The sequence below is a fragment of the Marmota flaviventris genome, chromosome 7 (assembly GCF_047511675.1).
Source record: "Marmota flaviventris isolate mMarFla1 chromosome 7, mMarFla1.hap1, whole genome shotgun sequence".
Lineage (NCBI taxonomy): Eukaryota > Metazoa > Chordata > Mammalia > Rodentia > Sciuridae > Marmota > Marmota flaviventris.
In genome coordinates this window covers 2877955-2893829 of record NC_092504.1, presented here as the reverse complement: position 1 = coordinate 2893829, position 15875 = coordinate 2877955, and the positions used below count along the sequence as shown (strand labels likewise).

Sequence of the window (15875 nt, the reverse complement as noted above, 5' to 3'; positions counted from 1 at the left end):
AAAGAAAGTAGAAATTACTTTTTCTACCACTCTGGAAAAATACAGTCATTTTAATTCCACCTGCAAAAGAAATGAGCCGTGGTCAGCCTGCTCTAGTGTGCAGGGGAGCATCTGCACAGATACACGTGCAGCACGAAGAGCAAGGACATCCTGCTTGCTGGAACATAATTTTTAAATTACCAAAGAACTAATTCCGAAAATATAAATTCAGGCCCTCTCATCTAAACTCCTATCTTTAGAATTATGTAATTTTAAGATCATGCTGGATTACCCAAGGAAGTTAGAAGCTTTTACTCTTTTGGTTACCTCACCATCAGTCCTCCCCAGACTTTTACACACACCCCAAGCTGCAAGCAGAACTGGGGTCTGGGGGCAGCATTACCTGCAGGCCCAGGACTGAGTGACAGGCAAGGACCCAGGGAAACCCATCACTCAGCAGCCAATCTCCAGCTTCTGCCAAGTGCTATGCTCACGTGAGAGGGCCTAAACAATTAGGACATTGTCAGAGGAGGTTTGTAAGAAGGAATGGGACATCAGCTCACTTGGAATTACATTTCATACTTTCTAAAGTAGCAATGGTTTAGAAAAGCATGCTTAGTTTATCACTGAACGCGGTTACACACACACACACACACACACACACACACATAAAAACGTTTTGACTATCTAAATTCAGTCTCTGAAGTAGCAACATCCTGCAGCTTTCTGAATGGCAAATGACTTGGACGTGACATCATCATTCATCGGACAGAAACAAAAAACCATCTATAGAAAATACTGAAAGATCAGTTATACTGTGTTAAAATTTCCTAAAATAAAAGATAGACTGTACAATCAGAGTATTGCTAGTAAAAGTGTTCCTCCTTAAAACAGTAAAATAATAAAAGTGTTCCTCCTTAAAATAAAAAGTGGCAAAGCATCCCTGGATTCAATCCCCAGTACCAAAAATAAAAATAATAGTACCAAAAGAAGTCTAAAGTGAATTCACTTACAAACAAGGACTGAAGTTTGTAGTTAAATGTGAGCAAATTATATTGAACACACAACTAATTTTTTTCAAGGCTGGGAATACACTACAAGACAGTAAGAAGAGAAGATACCTGGGAGAAGTAGGTGTCTACATGGAAAGATAAACAAAGGGCCTATCCCACATCAAACCCCAAAACCAGGTCCAGTGGACAGAGGATCTCAACAGAAAACGTGCATAGGCTTTTACACAACAGTCACGACCTTGAGGTTATGAAAAGTCAGTCAAACAAGATACGAACAGCATTGCCCATGCTGGGAAAATGTGATAAATTGGAATTCATTAAAATCAGGAATTGTTTCTCAAAAGACACCACTGTATGAGTGAAAAGACAAGCTACTAGAATAGGAGGAGACAGGTTCATAGCAGTACCTAATAAAGCTTAACAATCCAAACATTCAACTGAAGATTAAAAAATAATTGGTGCATATTCAAACATAGAATATTACATAGCAGCAAAATGATAAAACTAGCCAGACACAGAGGCACACCGTGATAATCCCAGCAACCTGGAAAGCTGAGGCAGAATTGCAAATTCCAGGCCTGCCTCAGCAACTTAGTGAGACCCTGTCTCAAAATAAAAAAATAAAAAGGCCTGAGCTAGAGATGTGGCTCAGTGATAGAATGTTCCTGGGTTCAATTAACGGTATTAAAAAAAAAAGTCAAACTACATATTAAATCTTTAAAATATAACATTAAATGATGGGCTACGGATGCAGCTCACTAGTAAAGCAATCGGCTGGTATGTGTAGGGCCCCGGGTTAATCCCCAGCGACCTCTCCACCCAAACCAACAAACTGGGGACAACCAAATCAGATTGTTTAAAGATGTATGCTTGTGTGGTAAGACTAGACAGCAAAGCAAGTAATCACCATAAAATCAGAAAGGCAGCTAAGGGGGAAGATGAGGGAAAAACACTGAAGGCAGAGTCCTCTAGGGTGCAGAAGACTAATGTTCTTCTCTGACTGGACAACAGTGACTAGTTTCACACGCTATTCTGCAAGTACATTTTATAATACAAAGGAAAACAAGATCCTAAAGCGTGACACTAGTTAAGGAAGGAAAATAATAGAAAAAATACTTATCTTGAAAAACAAAGTAGAGGGGCTGGGGATATGGCTCAAGCGGTAGCGCGCTCGCCTGGCATGCGTGCGGCCCGGATTTGATCCTCAGCACCACATACAAACAAAGATGTTGTGTCCAGCAAGAGGTAAAAAATAAATATTAAAAAATTCTCTCTTTCTCTCTAAAAAAAAAAAAAAAACAAAGTAGAATGGATGAAGTGTTTTGTGCTTAACAAAATACAGGTTATACTTTTCAGTACCCATTTTATAACTACTGTATCCTGAGAACTTAGTATGAGCTACATACTCTGGACTTGTCAATTAAAACAAACACTCTGTCCTCATATAGCTCACATTCTAGGACAGGAGTCAGGCACACAAAGAACTACCTGTGGGGTGATGCTAACAAAAAACAAAGCCGGAGAAAGGGACCAGACAGTGACAGATCACCTGATCAGTCCTCAAGAGAAACCTCAGGCCATGTGCTCATCAACCCAGGTTTGTACAAATAGAAGGATAAACTAGTACGCAAATATACACACTACCAGAGCAGCCGTGCTGCTGTAATTCAGGTTTTTATGGAGAAAACCGCAGATTATCCTGAAGCTGTAAGAAATCTAGCATATACTTAACTCAGTTTCACCCAATGATAACATTTTGCAAAAGTACAGCTTATCACAATCAGAATTATCAGCATTGACACACACCCACACACAGCTAAGTGCAGGGAGCCATCAGTAAAAAACACATGAGCATCTTCTCTTGACATAAAGCTTTTAGGTTTAACCTTGGGAACTGCCAGGCAATACATTACCCAAGGCACATGACCTTTATTTTCCCTCCGCTAGGAAGATCTCTCCTGGTCACTCCAGAGATGAGTGTAACTAACCTGTTGGGAACTGGACAGCCCACCTTTAATCTTTTTGGGAGAAGAACATTCTATGAAAGACCTTTGAAGTCCCCCAATACAAATAAAGCAGGCGGGGCTCTATTTTGCCATTAGTATAGAAGCTCGATCATTCTGATAGGCTAACCTGTCCAGCCCTGGCTTTTTGAAAATATTTTCTGAGTCCTTCGTTGTTTTATTTTTCCTAGCTTTTATTTCTCAGCTAGCCCATTCCACTGAGGGGAACCAGGTGAGAGCTCAGGATAGTGAACATTTCCATCACAAGAACCCTGCTCTGCCCTTTTATTACCAATTCACCTCCTTCCTTCCCCCCTCCACATCTCCACATCATTACCCTGTCTCTAACCCCTGACAACCACCAATCCAGTCTCCATTCCTAAAATGATGTCATTTTTCAAATATTATATAAATGGAATCATACAATAAGTAAAAATGTGAGGATGGCCTTTTCACCAGCACAATTTCCTTGAGATTCATCCAGACCACTGCAGGTATCAGCAGCCGAGTTCCTCTTTACTGCCAAGCAGTTTAAACAGTCACCATTGAAAGACTTCAAAGCTGATTGCAGCAGTTTGGGAATGTTACGACTAAACCTGCGAGGAATACTGGTATACAACTTTTTGTGTGAACCTATGTTTTCATTTCTCCAGGATTAATACCCAGAGGTACAGCTGCAGGGTCACTGCAACAGAAATTGAAATGTTGGGTTGTATAAGAAACTGCCAAACCACTTTCCAGAGAAGCCATACTATTTTATATTCCCACGAACAGTAATGAAATAACCCAGTTCGCCACATTCTCACCAGCATTTGGTGTTGCTTTTTAAAAACATATATTACTTGTTTTTCCACACAAGCTTTTATTGGTGTACAAGGCCTTCCACATGAACAACCTTCTACTCTAGCCTCCCTCTCTAACCAAGTCTCCTATTTCTGCCCTTCATTTTGCCACTGGCCACCTCCCATCCCTGTGATATGGAAAACATTCCCACCTTCTGTTCACTCTACCTGGACCTCTCTTCTTTCACATATCCAATGTTCTCCCCTCTTTCTGTGCCAGTGCTACCTCTCAGTGCAGCTCACCTTCAAATCCTGCCACCTCTCCTCTCAGTCCGCTGTTGTTCTCCACAGTATCTGTCATTGCTGGTCTTGTTCCCTGGGCCCAGAACAGTGCCTGATACACCCTAGGCACTGTGTAAAAGGGATCCTTTCAGTCACCCAGTCAGACCCCACTTAGGGCCTCATGACCAGTAGCTGGGAGCACAACCTACTTCACAGCTACACAAAAGCTCGGCTCAATGGCTCTAGGACAAATGTCACATGGCCTCAGCTACACCAGGACACACTCTTCCCTTCCAAACGCAACAACAGAGGTGAGGCCCAGATGCAGCTCCTCAACTCTAATATGCATATAAATCACTCACAGAACTTGTTAAAATGCAGGCTCTGATTAGGTAGGTTCAAGGGTAGACAGAAATGCTGCATTCTTCAAAGCCCCCAAGAGACAGCACACACAGTCCTGAGATCACACCAGAACAGCAAGGATCTCTGATCTCAACACAGACTCTGGGTCCTGAGCTGATTCAATTTATCACAACATTAAAAAGTTCCTTCTCACTGTCTGAATAGACTGAATGTCCTGAGGGTGGACCCACTCAGAGGCAGTTTACCAAATAGCTGACTCTCCTATAGGGGCTGGCAGTGATGGAGGTGGGGACTCTTAAGGTGCATAAAACACACCACTTGCACATTCTAAAAGCAGGAAAATGTGAAAGTTTGCCTAAAGTTGTCTTTTTAAAAAGAAATCCTACAAATCAATTAATAAGAACTACATACACTATACACACTGCTATGAAAAAAATACAATATAGTGTCCTACAAACAAAAGCAAACACTTAAATGCTTGCCTATGCATTTAAAAATCTGGGAAGAAAAAAGAAAAAAAAATCTGGGTAGAAAACAAATAACTGTTATCTTTTGGGAATAAGACTAGAAGAGTGAACTAGGGGAGATATTCTGCTTTCCATCTTCATGCTGTTTGAGGATGTTTTTATGGTATATATGTGTAGCTTCTATAATTTTTTAAACTAGTTAATAAAAGCAGCCAAAAAAGAAAAGCTTCCCCAAAGCAGTCCTTTCACTATTTTAATCTAGCAGTGGGCAAAATGCAGTTTGCCTGATTTCAGCCAGTCCACATGCTAAGAAATGCTTTTACATTTTTAAATGGCTATGAAATTTTAAAAATATTGTCACACTGGGTGTGAGAACAAGTTTCTTGTTTTGTTGCAGCTCCAGAAAAATGTTGGCACCAGATACTATTAAGATTTTTTTAAGGATTAATAAAAACATAAGGACTAGTATTTTCTCACAGTACCTTGGAGGTTGAGAACAGAATGTCCACATACAGCCAGTCTCTGATGCAGACAGCATCTTTTTTTTTTTAGTTGTAGATGGACACAATACCTTTATTTTATTTTTATATGGTGCTGAAGATCAAACCCAGTGTCCTCCACATACAAGGTGAGCACTCTACCACTGAGCCACAACCCCAGTCCCTGCAGACAGCATCTTGATAATGCAGGTGCCCGCCACACCCACACGGCTGGGCTTACCTGGGCAGTGTCTCCTTCGTTCCTGCAGCAAGCACACTATCCAGCTCACAGCCTAAGAGTTGGAGAAGGGGAAGGTGGAGACAGGAGTAAGGCAGGGCACTGCTGCCCAGAGCCCAGGACTACAGGTTGAATTTTCCTACCACCACCCAGAAATTCCTGCCAGTGAGTGGAACAAGGAGCCCTCTGGCAGGGACCAGCACAATAATATCAGATTTCTTGGCATTCTGATTTAGAATTCACAATTTGTTTTCCCCAAGAAAGCATTGTTAAAATGTTGGTTTATTTCTACCATTAACACTACTTCCTTGTAAGTTAAACAAGTTAGTGGGTTTCAGCTTAAAAAGCTAAGTATGGGGAGCCGGGCGCAGTGGCGCATGCCTGTAATCCCAGCAACTCTAAATAAAATACAAAAAAGGGCTGGGGATGTGGCCCAGTGGCTAAATGCCCCTGGGTTTAATCCCCAGTACCAAAAACAAAAACAAAAACACCTAAGCATCGGGCCAGGGTTGTAGCTCAGTGGTAGAACGCTTGCTTCACATGTGTGAAGCACTGAGTTGGATTCTCAGCAACACATATAAATAAATAGAGGTCCACTGAATGAATGAATGAAATTATATATATATATATAACTAAACAAAAAAAAAAAAAAAAAAGCTAAGCATCATTTACATCCTTTTAGTAGGAACTCCCCCACCCGCAGCCCCTGAATTCCAAATGTTCTCATAAATTACTTTGAACAGCAATGTGTCCAAGTTCTCAGGAGCTACACAGAACATATTTTCTGGCTCCACAGTTTACAGGGCAGCTGAAGGGGTAAGATTTTTTGGTTGATAAGTCACATGCAGAGCTTGCAGGACAGCTCCTGCAGGCAGCTAGGCCAGAGTGAGTGAGACCACACAAGACCTAACACTCACTCAAACCTGAAGGACACTGAGGATGTTCCTAGCACCTGGCGTGAGTTCCTTAGGCACGTAAAGCAACAGACACGCCACCCGGGCCCTCTCCTGTTAACACACCCACCACAGGGAAGCAGGGAACTGAGGCTGCAGTGGACAGGGAGGGACCTCTGACAGATGAAGCAACATGACTCATGCTAGCCCAGCATCTGCTGGCGTGAGAGCTGAGACTCTGCTGACAGACTACTGAACGCCCTGGCCTCTTGTTTATAGTAGGGTCCAGAGGTTCTGCAAAGTTTCTAAAGGTGGCTGAAGCAGTGGACTTCTTTCTGGAAGATGTCAGAAAACAAGTCCACAAGCATTTATGTGACGCTGGTACTTGAAGACAGCCTTTCAGATGTTACTGAAGAAACCAACCTAAAAGCCCAAGGTTCTCATGCATTCCCACCAACTACAGAAACAAAGACACAGGAAGGATCTGAAAAAGCCCCTTCTTACTCAGGTGGGCGTGAACAGGTTTTAAGACCTCATCTACAGGAGAAGTGTGGTTTTAGAAGTGAGCTTCACACTATCAGTGAAGAACTGAGATCCAGACTGAAGGCTAATGAGAGGAAAAGAAGGCACAATCTACAAGCAAACAGGGCACGTCAAGGACCAAGGCCAGTCCTACAAGAGAAAGGCAAAGTCCTACGTGAGATGTGGTCATGGTTTGAGATGCAGGAACTGGGCAACTTGGAGGACCAGGATAGGAAAACCTTCCACAGCACCAGACTGAGGACAACTCTTTAGTTCTTGTTGACTCCTGCTGAGGAAAAGTAGTCAAGACATTTCAAGAGAGCAGGACAACACACCGAGGCTAAACAAGGAGATGTTAGATTTGGTGGTCTCTCAGGAGCGGAAGCTGTCCTCATGACAGATAACTGGCCCTGGGGCCAAGGGGGATGCTTTATGAGGACTCCCACTATTCCTGATGTCTCTGCTTTTGCCTCTTCTCCATCCTACAGCAAGACAGACTGGGTTTTCTTCAACTGTTCCTGGATGTCTAGTCAGCAGGAGACAGCTCACGGAAGAGCCCACTAAGCCTCCTGCCACACAGCACCATCTCCCTGCCCCTTCAGTGTCCTGCTCCATCAGAACAAATGAGCAGACACTAGGGGAGTCTTTTTTTTTTTTTTGGAACCAGGGGCACTTAACCACTGAGCCACATCCCCAACGCTTTTTTTTTAAATTTTATTTAGAGACAGGGTCTCACTGTTGCTTAGGGCCTTGCTAAATTGCTGAGGCTGGCTTTGAACTCAAAATCCTCCTGCCTCAGCCTCCCAAGCCGCTGGGATTACAGGCAGGCGCCACCACACCTGGCAAGGGGAATCCTCTTTATCCACATCCCCCAAAGGCAAGGTCCTCTGAGAAGCCAGCTTCACACATAAGACAACCCTCCCCCACCCTTTATTTTTTTTTGGGGGGGGGGGTGCTAAAGAAAATAATAAACTTTCAATAGTCTGTATCTTGAGTTTCTGGTCTGGCTACAGGCTACAGGCAGAGCAGTAGCCTCTTAGTAGAAGGAGATGCTGGATTTGCCTCCCAGGGGGTTCAAGACCTTGTTGTGTAGGCGAGGCCTTGGCCCCAGCCTGGGCTGGTAGCTGACAGCCATGGGCATGGGCTCAGTCGCCTTGGCGTGGTCTACTCCTCTCGAGCTGCCCTTCTCTCCCAACTCTTCTCAGAGAGAGGTGCTTGTTGCAGCTTTAGGGTCTGGTTTTGGGTCTTCTCATTCACCCAAGAACACATGATCCTTGGGTTTGTTTGGGTGTGCCAAAGGTGAAGTGGCAGTGACTAGGTAACCAAAAATGTCAGTGGTCTTCCCGCTAGGTGGGTTCAGATATTGTGGGATCTGCCTAGGAATCAATTCAAAGATACTCCCTCATTTCCCCCTGGGGGTTTGTCACCTTGGGTACATTCTGAGGTTCTTCAGTTGGTCCAAAAATATTCAACACCATACTATTGGGCCAGCTTGAAGGAACAGCTTCTTCTAGACTTCCAAAAAGATTGCTGGATTTGGGGGCTGGGGATGTGGCTCAAGCGGTAGCGCACTCGTCTGGCATGCGTGCGGCCCGGGTTCGATCCTCAGCACCACATACCAACAAAGATGTTGTGTCTGCCGATAACTAAAAAAATAAATAAATATTAAAAAAAAAAAAAAAAAAAGATTGCTGGATTCTCCTTCTGAAGTCTTCCTGATCCTATAGGGCCCAGTAGCCAGCCTCAGCATCCATGCCCTGGAATATGTCGGCCACTGTCCTGCGCCTCAAGGCTTCATATTGTTAACTTCATCCCCTAAGTTGATCTACAGATTCAATACAATCAAATCAGAATCCCAGAGAGAGGGGGTGGGGCTGTAACTCAGTGGCGGAGCGCTCACACGTGTGAGGCACGGGGTTCGATCCTCAGCACCATATAAATATAAATAAATAAAATAAAGGTGTTGTGTCCGTATACAACTAAAAAAATTTAAATAAGAAAAAGAATCCCAGATGGCTTCTTTGTAGAAATTGACAATGCAATGGACCCAGAATAGCTATAAAAATCTTTAAAAAGAACAAAATTGGAGGACTCACATTTCACAAACTGAAACTGGTACAAACTTCAGTAATCAAGACTGTAGGGTACTGGCACAGGACAGACATATAGATAATGGAGTAAAATTGGGAGTCCAGAAATAAGTCTATACATTTATGAGCAGTTAATTTTCAACAGGGTGCCAACATGATTCAATGGGGAAAGAATATTATCTTCAACAAACAGTACTGAGACAATTGGATATCCACATATTAAAAAAAAAAAAAAAAAAGTTGGACCTTTACCTTAACCACATTCAAAAATCAACTCAAAATGGATCAGACCTACAAGTAAGAGCTAAAACTCTAAAATTCTGAGAAGAAAACACAGGAATAAATCTTTGTGACTTTGGATTAAGCAATGGTTTCTTAGACAAAACACCAAAAGCACAGCAACCAAAGATAAAATAAAAGAAGCTGGACTTCATCAAAATTTAGAACTTTGGTGCTTCAAAGGATACTGTAAGGGAGAAAGATTTTACAAATCGCATGTCAGATAAGGGTCTAGTATCCAAATATATAAAGCACTGATGTAAATCAACAAGAAAAAATACAGATAACTCTAAACTAGAAAATAGAAGAGAATGAGGACAAGTGCTTATAAGCTAATTTTAAGAAAGTCTGGATCCCTGGACTTACTGCTGAACTTCCTCAGACTTTTTTGTTTTATAACGAACTCTTACCTCTGCCCTGCTCAAGCTATTACAACGGGCTTCTGTCATTTGCAGCTGAAAGTAATCCTAACCAAATTAATACCAACTACAGCTGCGGTTTCTTTTATCATTTTTTATTTTTTTGTAATTGTAGATGGATAGCATGCCTTTATTTTGTTTCATTTTTGTGTGGTACTAAGAACCAAACCCATTGCATCACACATGCTAGACAAGTGCTCTGCCACTGAGCTACAGCCTCAGCGCCTATAGCTGCGTTTTGTTCTAATCAAGTCTTCTTGGTTCTACCATCAAAATCCAGTCACTCCTCACCTTGCCCACTGCCCATCCCTTACATAATTCAACATCATTTCTCACCCAATGGATCACTGCAATGGCTTTCAGCTAGTTTCCTGTTTTCTGTCTGTGTTCCCCTTTACTCCACTGTCAAAGTGCATAAAATGGCATTCAGGCCACTACTCTGATCTAATCCTCCAATGACTTCTCCCTCAAATAATGGAGAATGTCTACTTCACCACAAGGAAAGTGGTATTGATCTGGTACCATATGTCCTGCATCCCTCGGACCTCACCTCCTACAAGAATTGCCCCCTAACTCAAGTCACCCAACAAAAATGACCTCCTTGCTGTTCATCCCACAGGGGGTGCTTTGGACATGTTCTCACTGCAGTGTGTATGGAATGTCCCTCCAGACACCTGTGCATTAGATCCTTGACACTTTTCTGGGGTGTACTGAAAAGCCATGAAATTAGTGGACATTCCCTCAACACCCTATCTAAAACATCAAAACTGTATTAGCTTAGATGTTTCCTAGTCCCTTCCCTGCTCTGCTGTTCCTCTTCACTTATTATTAACATGTTATACACTTTATCTCTCTTGCTGTCTCCATCCCTCCCTAGAATGAAAACTTCATTAGGGCATAGCTCTGTTCACTGCTGAGCCCTGCATTCGTAACAGTGCCAGACACAGAAATCAGTAAACATTTACTGATGAATAAATACAACTACCATAAGGGGAAAACTAGGCAAGAATCTGAAGAATGAGAATGTGTCAAAATCTAATGCCAATGCCTCACAATAACTGTTAGGGCCTTGGAAGCATGCCAGACTTGCAGAGACTATGGCCAGCCCCACAGAGAAGTATGCATCCTGCATGCTGAGCAAAAAGCAGGCACTTAGATACTCTGAATGTGGCTGTAACACTATAGTTTCCTACAACAGAACAAAAACCATAAAAATAGAACAGATACTTTCCACCTTGCTTTGGCTAGTCTCACTTTAGGAAAGGACTTCAGCTAAAGCACATGAACAGGTATGCCAAAATCTAAACTTACAGCAGTGAGTTTGTTCCTCAAGATTGATGGATATCTGCTTTTTTTTTTTTTTTTTTAAAGAGAGAGACAGAGAGAGAGAGAATTTTTTAATATTTATTTTTTAGTTTTCGGCAGACACAACATCTTTGTTTGTATGTGGTGCTGAGGATCGAACCCGGGCTGCACGCATGCCAGGCGAGCGCGCTACCGCTTGAGCCACATCCCCAGCCCAATATCTGCTTTCTCAACGGCAAAGTACACAGAAATATGATATGGATGGATTTTATTTTAAAGAACTATAATTAAGCTTAATGCAGTTGATTTCAGAGCATGCTAAGAACCTTTAAAAGTTACTATGCTAAACTGCTTTTGTTTTCAAATAATTTAAAATCTATTGTAATAAATGCACAGATTGTATCCAAAAGGATACATAAGAAGTATACCACAGTGCTTGATCCTGGGGACAGAGCTAGGCATGCAGGAGAAAGGCATGGAACTGAGTTATGTTAATGTATCACTTATGCAAAAATAATAGATTAAATCTGTTTAAAGCAGCCTCACAGCAGTAAGGTCTTTCTTACCACCCAGAGCCTGCTTAGTGTTTACACAAGATACATGCAATGTGTGAAGTTCCATGACTCCTACCATACACAGAGGCACTACAATAAGACTTTATAATGACCAGAAACTAATTGTGCAGAAATACATCAAATTGATTTTTTTTAATTCCTCAAAGTACCCAAACAGATTTTTCCCCTTTTAGAAGAAAAATTTATTCCAAAAAACAAACCAACATTACTCTCCAAATCCTCATTTTCTAATAAAACTCTCAGGACAGGGCAAGGACTCCATCAGAAACATAAAGAACAAGAAATATTACTAAAACGAATGATTCTTAATAGAGTGAGATTCTTTAAGGTGCTGCTTCCTTATTGCCAACCATATTGTACAAATCTCGATCAGAAATAAAACGCTCAGAGGTCGGAGAAAGGCCTGAACTGCAGCAAGGAACAGGCCCAAAGTTCAGCATTCAGATTTCCAGGGGAAGACCTATGGTTCCGTAAGATATTATTAATGGTCTTTTTCTGTTCCAAAAATTCTCCCCAAAATGAGCAGCAGAGACCCCCCTGGCTTCCAAAGAGTAACGGATGTCAGCAATGAAGCAAACAGGAGCTCTTTTACCGGCACACCTGAGATATTCCTGGAGCCTGCAGATGCCCCATGTTCTAGCAAGCTCAATGCAATATAGCTGAAATGTAAAACTCATTCATCCCCCCACAAAAAACTGCACCCCACTAAGTGTCGGCTTAATTTTTAACAGAAAATATGAGATACGCTTCAGTCAACTTTTCCTAAAATGCCAATCAATTTTATTAATTCTGTAAGTAATTCACCACCTACTTGGGAATCACGACTCAAAATGCCTGCAGAACAACTTGAGCTTAAGTGAGTCTCTCCGGTGATGTTCTAAAACCCTGTTACTCCACTGCCATCAAAAACTAAACGGAACGCCTCGTGTAGGGAGCGCCTCAAGTCACAGGCTGTCTGAAGTGCCACTTGCAAAGGGAACCTCCCATTGGACGCATCCTCGCTCCCCCGCCCCCCGCTCCTCGGAGCAGACCGACAAGCATGATGTCACCCACTATCCCGCAGCTCGTGCCCCGGCCCGCTCCAGGCGAGCTGCGCCCCGAGCGGGGGCGGCCGAGGAGGCCCCACCATAGTCACGGTTCCTCGCCAGCCAAGAAGCAAGTTCGCTCCCTAACTCTCCACTCGCAGGGGAGGGTGAGAAGGCCGGGGCGACGCCCATCAGCGAGTTGGGGACAGGCCTCCCGGCGGAGGGCACCCAGGCGAGGGCGGGCGACCCTCCGTGGGGCTGCGCGGTCGCCGTCGCCCGCGCGCAGGCTCAAGTCGCGGGGGCCGCCCGGACTCACGGTCGGGGCAGCGGCTCCTCGGCCACAGCCGGGCCGGGCGGCGGCGGCGGGGGCGGCTGCAACTGCGGCGGCGGAGGCTGAGGCGGCGGCGGCGGCGGCGGTTGCTGCTGCTGCTGCTGCTGCTGCTGCTGAAAGGACTTGAGGGACTCGAAGGCCTTCATCAGCTTTTCCAGGGTCGCCATGACAGCCTCCCGCTTCGCGGGGCAGCCCCCGGAGGCCTCGGGCCGGCTCGCGCAACGTGGCGCAGCTCAACAGAGGAGCAATGAATGGGGCTCGGCGCCGCAGGGAGAAGTGGAACCCCAGCGCCCGGCCATCTTGGGCCAGTCCCGGCAGCCCCCGCAGCGCCCTGCGTCTCGCAACGCGGCGCCGGCGGGGGAGGGGCCACGCAGGGCCCGCGGGATTGACAGCCCGGGGCGGGGACCTCCGCCAATGGCCGGCTGGTGCGCTGGCCCACCCCCGCCTCCACACGGTCGCCCTTAGTAGCCACCGCCCCTCAAAGATCGCGGCGCCACTCCTCAGCGAAGACGCAGGACTCGGCGGAAAGGGGGCGGGGAGATCTGCTAGGAGGCGGGACAAAGCGGAAGGGGCGGGGCGAGTGCGAGGCTTGTCTGCGGGGCGGGCTGTGGGCGTGGTGGCGGGGCGGGGCGAGGAGGTGGGCAGGGCGCGGCGAAAGCGGGGTGGTTTCTCCTGGAGGAAAGGTCCTGGGGAGGGGTACGCGCGCGGGGAAGGCCCCACGCGACTCCCGGACTCTCCGCCAGAGCCAGCTCTGGCGCGGAGCTGGAGGCCCTGCGTGACTCCTTGTCCACCGAGCTGGCCGGTGGCCTGAGCTAGGGGCTTGCTCTCGACAGCTCGACAGACACCATGTTGGGGGCTCCTGGACAGGAGGAGGGAGGCAGTGAGTGGCCCCTGCGCAGGACTCGAGGCTCCGTGTGGTCCCGGGCCTCCAGAGGGACTGGTCTGGGACAGGCACAGATGAGCCATGGCTGCTGCCCGAAGAGGCTGCAGTTAGTGCAGAGAGAAGCAGCTTTAATCATAGAGACATCCCACAGGAAGAACTCTCCAGCCCAGGGGTGTCCCCTCTGTGGGAGAGCAACTCTGCCCTGGACGTTGGGCAGGACCTCCAAGGCACTCCTTGTGCCCAGGCGTGTAGGCAGGCGCTGGGCAGGTCCTAGTTTCCAGGATCTCCCTGCCTGATGGGAAGGTGGGAGAACAAGCAGAGGGGCACCAAAGGTGGGGGGCACCAATGGGGAGTTCCTGCAGTTTGTGCAGCAGGGAGTGGGGTTGGCCTCAGGGAGAGCATTCTGGGCAGTGATGAGGGGCTACAGCCCACACAGAACATATCTGCAACTCAGAGTCCCTGTTGGGTGTCCACAGTTTACACCTCCACCTGCTCTCAGATCCTGTCAGCTGTTCCAAAGTGATCAGGTAAAGGGAAATAGCATTGTTCCCAAGGGGATAGCAGCAGCCCTCTCTTTCTAGGAAGAACTGCAGAGAACCTTGTTTAGGCCTCAGTTCCCAGTTGTTAAGGTCTTTGTCCACTGTGTGGGCATGCCAGCAGGGCTCTAGGTTCTTAGTTGCTGCCCTAGGCAGATTTGTACTATGGATCTTGAGCCCCACCTCCTGGAACCAAAACCCTGTGAACCCTAAGAGCTGCCAAATTAGAGAGGTCCATGTGGCCTGAACCAAGAGTCAGGGAGAACTGAGGCTCTCAGCCTAATGACCCAAGGGGAACAGTCCCGCCACAACCAGTTGCTGGAAGGGAACCTCTCCCAGTCCTGCTTTTAACTGAGAGGCAGCTGCTACTTGAGCCAACCTAGTCAGACGTGGGGGAAGAGAGGACCCAGTTAAGCTATGCCCAGATTCCTGACCTACAGAAACTGAGGTCCAACTGTGGGTTGGAAAGCCACTACATTTTGGGATGACTTACAATGCAGCCACGGATAGGGCATTGGTTTGCTTGGGCTGCTATAACAAAGTACCACAGACTGAGGTTTAAATAGTAGAAATTTATAAATTTCTGTTTTATAAAGTTCAGTTTTAAAGCTCACAGAAAATTTTGGATTCATCAAAAAAGATAAAAGATTAACACAGTGAACAATTAGACCTGGTCTCTCCAAAGTCTTAAAAATGGGCACAGTGCCTGAACGCAAAGACACTTCAGTAATTTATCCTAGAAGAACAACCAGGAATATGGAATTAAAAAAAAGAAACATTTGTTACAGCAACATCAGAACAAAAAAATACAAATGACACATTATTAAATGAATCATCATACAGTCATATGACAGAAAACCCATGGCAGAAGCCCACATAGAAGTGCATCTGTGACTCAGCAAAGTTTACAGAGCATTGGCAGATTACTGTGTGTATCATGACACACACCCCTTTATCCAGAAAAACACACATACACATAGTAAGAGACAAGGTATCTAGTCACCAAGATGTCCACAGTGACTCTCTGTCTGCACAGAGGAACTAAGGGTGATCTATATCTGAATCTTTGTGCTTTTCTGTGTTTTCCAAATTTTCAGCAGTGAAATAGCAGTACTATTCAGAGGAAAAATATATAGCTGGATGGGCAGCTAAAAATGAAACTCTACAGCAGACTTGTGACTGATCAAAGAGAGAAGGTAGTGAAGCAGCCCAACTCTCACCAGCTGGGGACGGGGAGGGCAGTCCTGAGTCCAAGGCCAGGTGGAAGCACAGGCCAGGCAAAGCTGGAAAAGGAAGGAAACATGAAGGAGACCCAGCAGCTACTGAGAGTGGAGAGGTTGCCTGGCTGGCCCTGGCCCTGGCCCTGCCCCCACAAGAGGTGGGAGCAGGAGCAGAGGTGAAGGTGTAGTAC

General features: G+C 45.5%; 1 protein-coding gene and 1 pseudogene across 1 annotated transcript in view; both read right to left on the bottom strand.

Annotated features, from left to right (window-relative positions):
• Htt (huntingtin) overlaps window positions 1-13355 on the bottom strand; it is a 140567-nt gene extending 127212 nt beyond the window's left edge. The window contains exon 1 of the mRNA XM_027939971.3: window positions 13031-13355. Coding sequence (XP_027795772.3) covers window positions 13031-13212 — 182 coding nt within the window. The 5' untranslated portion in view covers window positions 13213-13355. The remainder of the gene's footprint in view (window positions 1-13030) is intronic.
• Window positions 8058-12818, bottom strand: LOC114093992 (jupiter microtubule associated homolog 2 pseudogene; annotated as a pseudogene).
• Window positions 13356-15875: the final 2520 nt, after the last annotated feature.